This window comes from Nothobranchius furzeri, chromosome 14 (assembly GCF_043380555.1).
Source record: "Nothobranchius furzeri strain GRZ-AD chromosome 14, NfurGRZ-RIMD1, whole genome shotgun sequence".
Classification (NCBI taxonomy): domain Eukaryota; kingdom Metazoa; phylum Chordata; class Actinopteri; order Cyprinodontiformes; family Nothobranchiidae; genus Nothobranchius; species Nothobranchius furzeri.
In genome coordinates this window covers 28,956,250-28,969,121 of record NC_091754.1, presented here as the reverse complement: position 1 = coordinate 28,969,121, position 12,872 = coordinate 28,956,250, and the positions used below count along the sequence as shown (strand labels likewise).

Sequence of the window (12,872 nt, the reverse complement as noted above, 5' to 3'; positions counted from 1 at the left end):
GCTGTGCAGCTTACCCTAGCTCTAAAAACCTGACTGATCCACGTACAGAGGTGTTGCCCTCTCCTACTGAGGAACCGTTAGAGCTGTCAGCTGACCTGTAGTCACAGGCTTGTGTCTGCCGTGAGTTGCCAGCCTTCATAGGCTGCTTGCTTTATATTCATTAGCTAATGCATTGAAGTTGATACAAACTTGTCGCATGAGATTCAATTTTGCCTAATTTAAGTCTGACAAGTACACAGTACACAGAGGAGAATATTACAGATAGAATGCTAATCAATCTGAAACCTGATTATGTAACAAAGGCAGTGCAAGCGTGAACATCACCAAGAGAATAAATGTGTGTGCATCGTTATTAGGCGATGCAACGTTTAAAAATTAACCTTACTTTTTATAGAGGAAATTTAACACTAAAGCACCTCAAATTTTACAAATAAGCACTTTAAACTTTAAAAAGGTCATGTTTTAGTCCTCACAAATGTTGTGTGAAGAGGCGTTTTCTCTCTGTGTGTGTGTGTGTCTAAATCCAGTGGCCCATATAGGTCAAGATTTCCTAATGAGGGTAAATCAGGTAAGGAAAGGGACCTTTGAGGTTTTCACTGTACAGCCGAGAGGTGGAGTACAATATGTGCACTGCCCTGCATATTAATCATGACCTTTAATGCTGCTGACTTTGTACTTTATCACTGCTTTAGTTACTGACTGAAGATTTGGGATTTTATTTAAGATCCATCATGATCCTGAAATGGTAACTGTAGCCCAAACCAGAACACCTCCTCCACCTGGTAGCACCTGAGTAGTGCCAGTTGTGTCTTTGTGAGCAAGGCTCATTTCATCTATTCTTTTAAACTAGCCCAATCCTGTTTTAACTTGTTCAGTGGAGTTTCAGATCATCTTGGCCATGTTACCGATCAGTGATCAACTTCAGGTAGAATGCAGATCTAAAAACCAGCCGTGATGGAGGATAGCCTAACTGCTCATGGTTCACAGTTTATTTGCATCTTTTCTTCACATTTTATATGACTTGTTGAGCATTTGCAATGAAACATTTGATTGATGCATGGTCATATATCTGTAGCTTAGTGTGTTCAAGAATGTTGCATCCTTACAGAAGCATTTCACATGTTGCACTAAAACCTCCAGCTGAACGGGTGTGTAAAAGTCAGACTCAGATGGTCTATGAGTGCCATCTTGTGGTAACTACAGTCTAATGCACTGGCATGTTTAGATTTTACTTAAGTTCAATTTAAAATTAAAATTAGGGGTGGAACTGTATAAAATATATTTATAATTAATTAGAGGCTTTGTAATTAGTTAATCTTGATTAATTACATTAAAAATAACTGTAATGAGGTGCAGATGACTTACCCACTCTCTAATGAGTATATGTTTGTTACCAAAAGGTCTGTTTGATTACTTTGGTCTCATTATAAAGGTAACCATTGTGGGATTAGTTGGGATGTGTAAATATTAGTACATGTGTTATTTACAATGAACACTAGGTGGCAGCAGAGCACTTCTAATACATATAGAGGTGTAGTGTAGAGTTCAGGGGAAGTTCTGCTGAGAGTTACACGATGTATGCTCGTTCCTCCTGCTGTAAAAATGCTTACCGTAATTTCTGGACTATAGAGCACACCTCAATATAAGCCGCACCGGGCTAAAAGCTGCAGATATTTACTGAATTGAAAACGTAGTTTAACTGAACGTAACTGAACTGATCAGTATCAAACAAAACAGAAAAGCTATTGATTAGTTTATTCATCGTCCTCCTGCACACTGAAACCACTGAAGTCATCTTCTTCAGTGTCGAAGTTGAACAGCCTCAGAAGAGCTTCGTCACACACCTTTTCTGTGGCGATGTTAGTGTCGCCCTCTGTGTTGCTGTCATCATCCCGAGGTGAAGCTGGGAAAACAAGCAGCGCCGTTTTACTGTGGAAAAAATCTTCCTGGGTGCTTTCGGTAGCACTCCTTTAACCATTCCTTCATTAGACTTTCCAGCATCCATGCTTCCTGGTTGACTAAAGCCGCACATCATTATAAGCCGCATGGTTCAAAGCGTGGGAAAAAGTAGAGGCTTATAGTCCGGAAAATACGGTATATGGATAAAGTTACTTGCTGTCTGCTTTCTACCAACAACAAAACATAACAGTAAAAAAGTTTTTTTTTTCTTCACAAAGAACAATTTGTCATGAATAATTTAATTATTTTTGCTTTGTTTGGATTTAAAAAAAGGTTTATATGGTCTAGTAGCCCAGACGCTGCAGTTTTTTTAGAGGTGCAGCTGAATTTTTATTGATATAAAGGACATAAATTATGATGTCAAACTTTTTTGACCCCTAATTGAGGGGAACGCTCAGGTTCAAGCATTAATATTTTTAACACGTCATTTTTTTTCAATTACTTAATCATAATTAGTTTGTTAAAATCCCACCCCTACTTAAAATACTCATTTTTATTCAGAAGCATGAAAAATAATATTTGCTGTACTTTTCTGTAAGTATAGTTTTTTTTTTTTATGTTTGACAGAAAATGGAGGATTCCGAGCCAAGATGTATGACATCACTCAACACCCCTTCTTCAAACGAGGCATCGCAGTGCTGGTGTTGGCACAGTCTGTCCTGCTTTCAGTCAAGGTAGAACTTTTTATGTTTTCCGTTTAATCGCATGGCTAGTGGAGGTTTTACATAAATAAATGTTTTTACTCAGTGGGACGTCGGTGAAAATGGTGTGACTTTTCTACTCGCCACCATCTCTGTAGTCTTTACTTTTGTATTTGTCCTTGAGGTGAGTGTTTCCTTTTATCCAGCAGTTCAATCATCGTCACTTCCTTTAATATTAATAAACGTTGTTTCTCAGGTGACGATGAAGCTGATAGCCATGTCGCCAGCTGGTTACTGGCAGAGCCGACGGAATCGTTACGATCTGCTTGTCACGTCGCTGGGCGTCATCTGGATAATCCTGCACTTCTCCTTACTGGTCAGGGGGGAAAAAACTGTCTTCTTAGTGTGAAAGAAAAGAGTCAAAACAGCAGCTTTACTGTGTAAATCTCTCTCTGTAGAATGCATACACATACATGATGGGCACGTGTGTGATCGTCTTCAGGTTCTTCACCATATGTGGGAAACACGTGAGTTTTTTTTGTCCCGGGTGTAGTAAATCCTGTCACAGCAGGACTGAAATGTTGTGATTTGCTTGATGTGTGAAGGTGACGCTGAAGATGCTGCTGCTGACTGTGGTGGTGAGCATGTACAAGAGCTTCTTCATCATCGTGGGAATGTTTCTCCTCCTCCTCTGCTATGCTTTTGCTGGAGTTGTCCTTTTTGGAACAGTCAAATATGGAGAGAACTTAAACCGGTAAATCTCCTGACCTTTAAGTCTCTTAGCCGGGATCGAACCTGCAACCTTCCGATTACTGGACAACCCGCCCAACCTGTTGAGCTACTGCTGCGCTAATGTCTTCCTTTCCAAATCACAGGCATGCCAACTTCTCCACAGCAGGGCAAGCCATCACTGTCCTCTTCCGCATCGTCACAGGGGAAGATTGGAACAAAATTATGCATGACTGCATGGTAAGACTAGATCGCTGATGCAGTAGATAACTACTTACTCCTCAGCCGTTTCTCAATGTGCATACTTGCACGAACTTGTGTACTCACATCCTTGTGAAACGTCAACAACGATGGCCCAAGGACTGCTCCAATTCTAAGTATGCATAACAGCAAGTTTGCTCAAAGTTCCCGGATGTGTTCTTGCTCCGCCCATTTTATCGAGGATGCATCAATGCATCCGTCTGCGGACTTGGGACAGCAAAGTTTCCCATAATGCATTGCGTCGCAAACCGTTACACTCCAAACACCAGAGGACAAAGCTAGTAACTGTAATGTTTTAGATAGAAAAACTTTAGATTAAAAATAATCTAAAGTTGTCTGTTATTGTGAATAATTGTGCGTAAACTGTAAATTTTGGGGTTTTACACTTCACAATCCTTCAAAATGCTAATTAGCTAACCCACTATCAAAATAAAAGCACCGCATGTATGTTCTGATGAAATAATCTTTTTTAATTCATTAAAGAGCAGGAAATACTAGTATTTTAATAGTTTTAATCAAAAGTGGGCCAAATATGATACAATTAATACGTTTTTGTTGTTATTTTGTTATTTAAGAACAAACTAGACTTTTATTTTTATGTCAGGTTGTTTTTTTTTACTGTAGCAAGAAGCAGCACTTGTTGCCAGAACAAAACGGAGTACTGTTCTGTTCTAAATGCCGTCCTCGTACTCCCGTACTTGGTACAACAGACTTTCTGATGTCCTTGCCAAGAACATACTTGTCTAGTACACAAGAATGTACTAGTGACCTTGAGTATTGAGAAACGGCCCTTATTTCATGTTTTATTGTGATCTTTTGATAACTTAGTTTGTTTATTTTCTCTCGTCAGGTCCAGCCTCCTTTCTGCACCCCAGATAAGCGTCGCTACTGGGAGACCGACTGTGGCAACTACGCCGGAGCGCTGATTTATTTCTGCTCTTTCTATGTCATCATAGCCTACATCATGCTCAACCTACTTGTAGGTCAGTGCTTTCATGCCTCTTTGTTCCATTGTTCTGCTTTATCCAACCCTGATTAGCAGGTTGTCAGACTGGTACTGGATCAGACAGAGGGTAGCAGGGAGTTCATGTGTCGCGTGAGTGAGTGACCCAATCGCGGAGGAACTAGCGTCGGGCGGGATCACATGCAGTTAGCATAGGAACAACAAGGAAAACATACCCCTACAAAAGAGAACTGGACTTACTTGACTCAGGAGTAATAGTGTCGAGGTGAGAAGCTGGCATGGCATTTCTGAGAAGAAGCTATGGCAGAGTGGCGACGGGTGTGGAAGACATTGGAGATGACATGTGGCATGGCTTCCAGGGAAGGGAATGCTGGGAAATGGAGTCCTAGGGTGTGGTTCTGCATCCAGGCTGGCGCTGGTGGGTGGAACTCATGGCACAGGTCAATCACTGGCCTTGTTCGAGTTGAGCAGCTCCTCGCCTGGAAAGCAGACGAGAGCAGACGGATGCAACAGGGGGAGTGGCTGAAAGCCGGCGTTTAATTCGGACAGGTTTCCCTACATGTAGCTCGCGGGAGACGATGGATGAAGATATCGCGTTAGAGTTCCTACTTGTTTATTTATTTTAATTCTGGTGCCTGTTAGCAGGTGAAACACATCCTCACATGCTTCTGGATATCATATATTGTATATGGAGACATGACTGTAATAATAAGTAAAGGTTATCAGCTGTAGGTTTAGTGTGCTCATAGGAAACATGACAAAAGAACACAAAACACATTCCTCTTTATGGCCTATATACAGGTGCTGGCCAGTAAATTAGAATATCATCAAAAGGTTGAAAATATTTCAGTAATTCCATTCAAAACGTGAAACTTGTACATTATATTCATGCAATGCACACAGACCAATGTATTTCCAATGTTCATTACATTTAAATTTGATATTCATAAGTGACAACTAATGAAAACTCCAAATTTGGTATCTCAAAAAATTAGAATATTCTGAAAAGGTTGAATATAAAAGACACCTGCTGCCACTCTAATCAGCTGATTTACTCAAAACACCTGCAAAGGCCTTTAAAAGGTCCCTCAGTCTTGTTTTGAAGGCACCACAATCATGGGGAAGACTTCTGACTTAACAGCTGTCCAAAAGACAATCATTGACACCTTGCACAAGGAGGGCAAGACACAAAAGGTGATTGCTAAAGAAGCTGGCTGTTCGCAGAGCTCTGTGTCCAAGCACATTAAAAGACAGGCGAAGGGACGGAAAAAATGTGGTAGAAAAAAGTGTACAAGCTCTAGGGATAACCGCACCCTGCAGAGAATTGTGACGACAAACCCATTCAAAAATGTGGGGGAGATCCACAAAGAGTGGACTGCAGCTGGAGTCAGCGCTTCAAGAACCACCACGAGGAGACTCATGAAAGACATGGGATTCAGGTGTCGCATTCCGTGTGTCAAGCCACTCTTGAACATGAAACAGCGCAAGAAGCGTCTCGCCTGGGCCAAGGACAAAAAGGACTGGACTGATGCTGAGTGGTCCAAAGTTATGTTTTCTGATGAAAGCAAGTTCTGCATTTCCTTTGGAAATCAAGGACCCAGAGTCTGGAGGAAGAGCGGAGAAGCACAGAATCCACGTTGCATGAGGTCCAGTGTAAAGTTTCCACCGTCAGTGATGGTGTGGGGTGCCATGTCATCTGCCGGTGTTGGCCCACTCTGTTTCCTGAGGTCCAGGGTCAATGCAGCCGTCTACCAGGAAGTTTTAGAGCACTTCATGCTTCCTGCTGCTGACCAACTTTATGGGGATGCAGACTTCACCTTTCAACAGGACTTGGCACCTGCACACAGTGCCAAAACCACCAGCACCTGGTTCAAGGACCATGGTATCCCTGTCCTTGATTGGCCAGCAAACTCGCCTGACCTTAACCCCATAGAAAATCTATGGGGTATTGTGAAGCGGAGGATGCAATACGCTAGACCCAACAATGCAGAGGAGCTGAAGACGACTATCAGAGCAACCTGGGCTCTCATAACACCTGAGCAGTGCCACAGACTGATCGAGTCCATGCCACGCCGCATTACTGCAGTTATTGAGGCAAAAGGAGCCCCGACTAAGTATTGAGTGCTATACATGCACATTCTTTTCATGTTCATTCTTTTCAGTTGGCCAACATTAGAGAAACAAACATTTTTTCATTGGCCTTTAGAATATTCTAATTTTCTGAGATACCAGATTTGATGTTTTCATTGGTTGTCACCTATAAATATCAAAATTAAACGTAATAAACATCGGAAATACATTGGTCTGTGTGCATTGCATGAATATAATGTACAAGTTTCACGTTTTGAATGGAATTACTGAAATATTTTCAACCTTTTGATGATATTCTAATTTACTGGCCAGCACCTGTAGTTGTCATCAGCCACGTTACATGATTTAAAGAAAACATGTGACCAACTAACATTTTGCATTCAACCACCGGATGTTTGGATCAAAATGTGAACCAATCAGAACTTAGATCAGGTGAGAGCCAGGCGTTTCCAGTCATACCCTAGGTTTTGCAGCCGGTGGAGAGCAACTGCAGCGCCTTGCTCCAAAATCTGCGGCTGTCTTGATCTCACGAGGATATCGTTGCCTACGTAGGCATGACGTCAGAGCAAGTCGGCGTCAAGTCGGACACAAATCTAACCGGCAAGCACTGCTCGCCGATCACCGGTGATCTAATCTGCTCAGAACCGGCTCATCTTGAACACGGCCACTTAGTGGAGCATATCTGCATAAAATAAAACATAAATGACAAAAAACACACTTTCTTACAAATAAAACAAATGGGACTGTTTTAATAAAAAGTTTTAAATTATTTGTGTTGGATTTGCTTTCATTTTATGAAGTTCCTTTATTATCTGTATTGCCCCAAAGGCTTTCAATAATCAAATTTAATAGAAAAATAAACCAATGTATTAATCAAATTGTTTCATCTTATAAAAACATGTTTGACTCTTTTCTAAATGAACTGCTTTCACCCAGATGGCCTACAGAAACTTCAAATGTTCTACTTAATGTTACACACAACTGCAAAATAAACACTCCTAAAATAATTATTTTTTTCCCTTTTATTCCTTCACAAATTATAGCAGCCATTTAAGTAGATAAATTCATTATTCATTCAGGGTTTTTTGTTATTCACAACCTTGCAAGAAATCTCTACCTTATTAATTGTTATAATAAGGAAACTTTTTTTTATTTTAAGAATGGCTGGGGTTTTCATGGGAAAAATCTATTTTACTATAATTATATAACTTTTAGCTATGATGCTAATTTGCAATCACAGCACTAAATTGCTGCTATTGGCCAGGTCAAATGGAATTCCTGTGGTTAGTGCAGTTTAATACATTAAACATTAAAAGACTGAGTGCAGTTTCTCTTTAACTTTAAAAGGTTTCTACATCAACTTTTATTATTGTGGCGTTAAAAACATCTCATTCGCACTGAACAGGCAATACTTTTTCATGCTAAGATGAAACAAAGATGATAACTCCGCTGCAGTTGTGTCCTTTGCAAGATTCAAAGCACTTCTCTTTAATTTGACATTTCCACTAACACAACCATGCAGGTCCTGCTAATGAAGAATACATTTAAGTTAATTTATTTCTGCTGCTGCAGCCATCATTGTGGAGAACTTCTCCCTGTTCTACTCCACCGAGGAGGACCAGCTGCTGAGTTATAATGACCTGAGGCACTTCCAGATCATCTGGAACATGGTGGATGACAAACGAGAGGTGAGAAATTAGCAACAGCAGGCACAATGTGGAGCCTATGCAGGACAGCAAAGGCCATTATAGAGAAGATAATGCTGCTGAAGGGGATGGGCTACAGTTTTCAGTAATAGGGTGGACAGCAATTAAAGGAGCAGGTGTCTGATTAAAGATGGACTCTGTTTATTTAGCCGTTACTTTGCTGCTTTATTGACTTTTCCAGTTACTGCAGCTGAGATACTCCTGATTTGTTTATTTTCCCATTGAATGCTCCTGCAGGGCGTGATCCCGACATCCAGGGTGAAGTTTCTGCTCCGTCTGCTCAGAGGCAGGCTGGAAGTGGACCTGGATAAGGACAAGTTGTTGTTCAAACACATGTGTTATGAAATGGAACGACTTCACAGTGGAGGAGATGTGACCTTCCACGATGTGCTCAGGTGAGCGTTAGCTCTCAGCATGAATACTCGGGTGTGTCCAGTTTTAAAGGTAGGAAGAGCTCACACCAGGTTGGTTTGGGGATTTCATCCATATCATGTTATGTGTATTCATGAAGTGAGCGTGGATGGTAATGAAAAGCTGATTCAAGGAGATTTTCAAGCTGCTTATTCGTCTCAGTCATGACTGGTAACATCAAAAAAATGTTCAATAGAGACAAAATTTTTTTTTTTTTTTTTTAGGATTTTGGGGGCCGATAAGAATCCACTTTTTGGTAAAGTGAAAATGAGTAATTTTTACCGCTAAGCTCTGGAAATATCCATCAAAATGTTGTAGTAAATGAGTTAAAAGATGCCCAGTTGTTGAAACAAATTTGCAGTTTCATAACATATAACCATAAAAATCTGTTCTAAAATACATGGAGCGGGTCTAAGTCTCTGGGCGACGCCATATTGGATGCCATGTTTTCTTCTACGGAAGCCCATGAGGACAAAATGCATTTACTGATTTGTAACAAGTGGTTACAAAACTTTCACCTTTAATAAACATTGTTACTTAACACATTTACCTCATCACTCATTGCCAGTTATTAATGGAATCTGTTCTTGTTATTTTGCTGGAGGTTGCAACTACCACCCGTTGGTCTTATTTGAACACAAAAATAGTGCTTGATTGCAAAGATTTAGATATCTACTGCCCCCTATCGCCAGGGAAACTACACACTGTCACCTTAAAGGTGTGGATTACTGACAAACCATTTTTTAAATCATATCTCTGATTTTTATCTGTCACTGAGTTTTTATGCAGGCTGAACATTAAAATAGTCTCGTACACCTAGCTTCTGATAGAAGATAGACGAAGAAACTCTAGGATTTGAAAAGCCTGACAGATCTGTGTCACACTGTGAATTAGGATTTGTGGACTCACCCATCTTGGCTTATGACAGGGAAGTCTGTTGCTGGTCTAGCATCCAGGAACCAGTAGAGAACGTTTCAGCTAGAAGGAGCTAACTGTTAGCATTAGCAACTCCATCATACAGCAAAACGCCAAACTTGTGTTATTTGTGGAAATAAAACATCAACATTGCAAGTCAGTGATAGAGTCGCATTGCTGTTGTCCAATCCAATGTTGTCCATCTCACGACAAAAGAAATAAGGAAGTTGGAAGCCACGGTCAAATCAAACTAAAGAGAAAGAAATTGCCAAACAACCCAGTCCCGTCCTCTAAGCTGGATTAACCAAAGACTAAAAACATGAGACTTCTGGTAACTTTGAAATGATTTATAGAATAAATGTTTAATAAAAATGATGTGGAGCGAAGCTGGTGTCTGAAGGTTGCAGGTTAGATCCCAGCTCCAACCCGAGAATGCTGCCATTGTGTCCTTGGGCAAGACACTTAACCCACCTTGCCTGCTGGTGGTGGTTGGAGGGACTGGTGCCGCCAGTGTTCAGCAGGCCACGCCTCTGTCAGTGCGCCCCAGGGCAGCTGTGGCTACATCGTAGCTCATCACCACCAACGTGTGAATGACTGATTGTGTTGTGAAGCTCCATGGGGGGTTGTAGAACCCTAAGAAGGTGCCATACAAATGCCGGCCATTTACCATCTGTATGTAAGCGGATAACGCTATTGGCTAATGCTGAGTGATGTTCACTTCAAAATGCATGGAGCTCAACGGGACAGCAAACCTTTCTGTAGTGGGAGGGGATGGAGTCTGCCCAACCTTGTAAAGCTGAGGAGTTCAAAAAAAGCAAGTTAGTGTCATGATGCAGTTATAAAATCTCACTGTCTCTTAGAAACTCTGCTTGGAGTCACAATGTTGGATAATGTTCATGTAATGCTCGTTTGTGACAGTGGTGTTATTCGTCTCAAAAAGCTCTTGGAAGAAGACAGATCTGCAAACGTGTTTGTTGAGAAACTAAGACAGGGAGGGGTTTACGTGTAAAGTAAAACAAATGTTAAAATAAAGATGAAAAAAAACTTCAAATCTAAACTCCTTAACATTCTTCTGAGAATTTTCTCTTTTGTCAACATAGCAGTATGATCTTTAATGTAACAAAACAAAGAATTTCCTTTAAATTGTTCAAAAGCAGAAACAGGATGATGGTTACGCTCCAGTTACAAGTCGCTGCATTTAGGTGCAACATCTGTTTAAGAAGAAGAAGCGTTTTTAATATACAGCCTCTCAAAATAAAGTATACTCAAAAATATCATGATAAAAATGGGGAAAATTGAAACATTTAAATAAAAAAAATGAGAAGAAAGACAGAAAATGAATAGGTAAGCATCCCAGGAGTTTGTACCTGCTTATTTTTGGTGTAAAAAGTAAAATAATAAAAGAAACTGCAAAATATTTGCATTATTTTGTCCTAATCTTGTGTGTGTGTGTGTGTGTGTGTGTGTGTGTGTGTGTGTGTGTGTGTGCGTGCGTGCGTGCGTGCGTGCGTGTGTCCAACATGCAGCATGCTGTCATACCGCTCCGTGGACATTAGGAAGTCTCTCCAGCTGGAGGAGCTGTTGGCCCGGGAACAGCTGGAGTACACCATTGAGGAGGAAGTGGCCAAGCAGACCATACGCATGTGGCTGAAGAAATGCCTCAAGCGCATCCGAGCGGTTCGTCTCTCCGCAAGGAAAACACTCTTCTTAACCCTCTCAGGCTCAAAATAAGTTTTGATAAAAGGACGAACGACTAAGTCCTTCAGGGGTACTTCTGAGTTAAAAAATGCTCATGAGACACGTATGTGGAGTAACCTGGTAGGTAGGTTTTAACTGTTTCAAATCTGCAACGCCTGCCTCCAGAGGGTTAAACAACTCAAACGTGTGTGTTTGGTTTAAATGGCACTGGTTACTGATGTGTGTGTGTGTGTTTACAGAAGCAGCAGCAGTCGTGCAGCATCATTCACAGCCTGAGAGAGAGTCAGCAGCAGGAGCTGAGCCGCTTCCTCAACCCTCCCAGCATAGAAACCACAGTGCCAAGCGAAGACCACAACACCCACAACACAGACAACCCCTCTCAGCCTGAGGTAAAGCCCCGCATCTGAGCCGCTGCCACCAACACACTCACACATGCTCACAGCTTGACGTCACGCTAGCACATCATATAATCTCCAGGTATGCTCTTGCACGGGTGCAACAAAGGGTCTCTCCTCTTTGTTTAGATGAGTGGTCTCCAGCAGCTCCTGAGCCCCACGTTGTCAGACAGAGGAGGCTACAGGCAGGACTCCACCGACCAGGGGAGACCACAGAGGAAGCTGGGACAGTGGCGGCTGCCTGCAGGTGCGTCTGCTTCTGTAGTCTGCCTTTACAAGCAGGGAACAAAGAATTTCTCAAGCTTCTCTCTTCTCTGGAAAACAAAGCTCCCAAAGTTTTTTATTTATTTTTTGGAACCTGTGCAAGAGAGATTGAGATTTCAATCATTTGAAAATAAACCCTTACTTCCAGTGGTGTCCTGTTGAGATGCTAATAATGTCCCACTGGTGTGGAAATGGAAGAATGAGCTCAAAATGTCATAGATGCGTATCAAGCTGCAGAATTTCTTTTGGTTGTGTTTCTACCAGGTCGCACAAGCGTCAAATCTGTTGTCTGTAAGATGAACCCCGTCAACGACGAGGCTTCGTCGGGGTCAGAGGTGAAGAAGTGGTGGACTCGTCAGCTGACCGTGGAGAGTGACGAGAGTGGAGACGACCTCATAGACATTTAGAGATGAGTCCTCGCCTTCGGTACCCGCCACGAGCTGATTCACTCAAATAAGTGTGTGCGTGTGTGTTGGATCATCCAATCGGAAGCCTTTTTGACACATTGGCCATTTTCTACACTGTTTGGGGTTGTGTTTCTTTCCCAGTGTGACATCATTGCTCACCTTTCTATGCAGACACATCTAGTATTAAAGCAGATGATCCGATTGACTCGTATCCATAACAACCTGCGTCTTTTCTACTGTTTGGGATCAATATTAAAAACTGTGTTTAAACAGCTCTATTAATATCTGTTGTGTATTGATGTTGATGCTTCATCTGTGTCCTACTGTGGTGTTCACACTGTGTTGCTTTTCTTAGTCACTTTATACCTGAAGCAGACCTCTCGTTCCTGTCGGTAGAACAAGGAAGTTATAGTAAATTTATGACTGTGAAT

The 12,872-nt window shown here is 41.5% G+C and overlaps 1 protein-coding gene across 4 annotated transcripts in view; it reads left to right on the top strand.

Annotated features, from left to right (window-relative positions):
* The window catches only part of nalcn (sodium leak channel, non-selective), a 137,758-nt gene extending 125,104 nt beyond the window's left edge, over positions 1-12,654 (top strand). For all 4 annotated transcript variants that reach the window (XM_015965984.3, XM_070544474.1, XM_015965982.3 and 1 more), the window contains 13 exons: positions 2,527-2,633; positions 2,707-2,784; positions 2,857-2,976; positions 3,059-3,127; positions 3,206-3,354; positions 3,476-3,569; positions 4,441-4,573; positions 8,218-8,333; positions 8,589-8,746; positions 11,204-11,354; positions 11,615-11,764; positions 11,900-12,017; positions 12,299-12,654. In XM_015965984.3, the coding sequence (XP_015821470.1) occupies positions 2,527-2,633; positions 2,707-2,784; positions 2,857-2,976; positions 3,059-3,127; positions 3,206-3,354; positions 3,476-3,569; positions 4,441-4,573; positions 8,218-8,333; positions 8,589-8,746; positions 11,204-11,354; positions 11,615-11,764; positions 11,900-12,017; positions 12,299-12,441 (1,586 nt within the window). In that variant the 3' untranslated portion in view covers positions 12,442-12,654. The remainder of the gene's footprint in view (positions 1-2,526; positions 2,634-2,706; positions 2,785-2,856; positions 2,977-3,058; positions 3,128-3,205; positions 3,355-3,475; positions 3,570-4,440; positions 4,574-8,217; positions 8,334-8,588; positions 8,747-11,203; positions 11,355-11,614; positions 11,765-11,899; positions 12,018-12,298) is intronic.
* Positions 12,655-12,872: the final 218 nt, after the last annotated feature.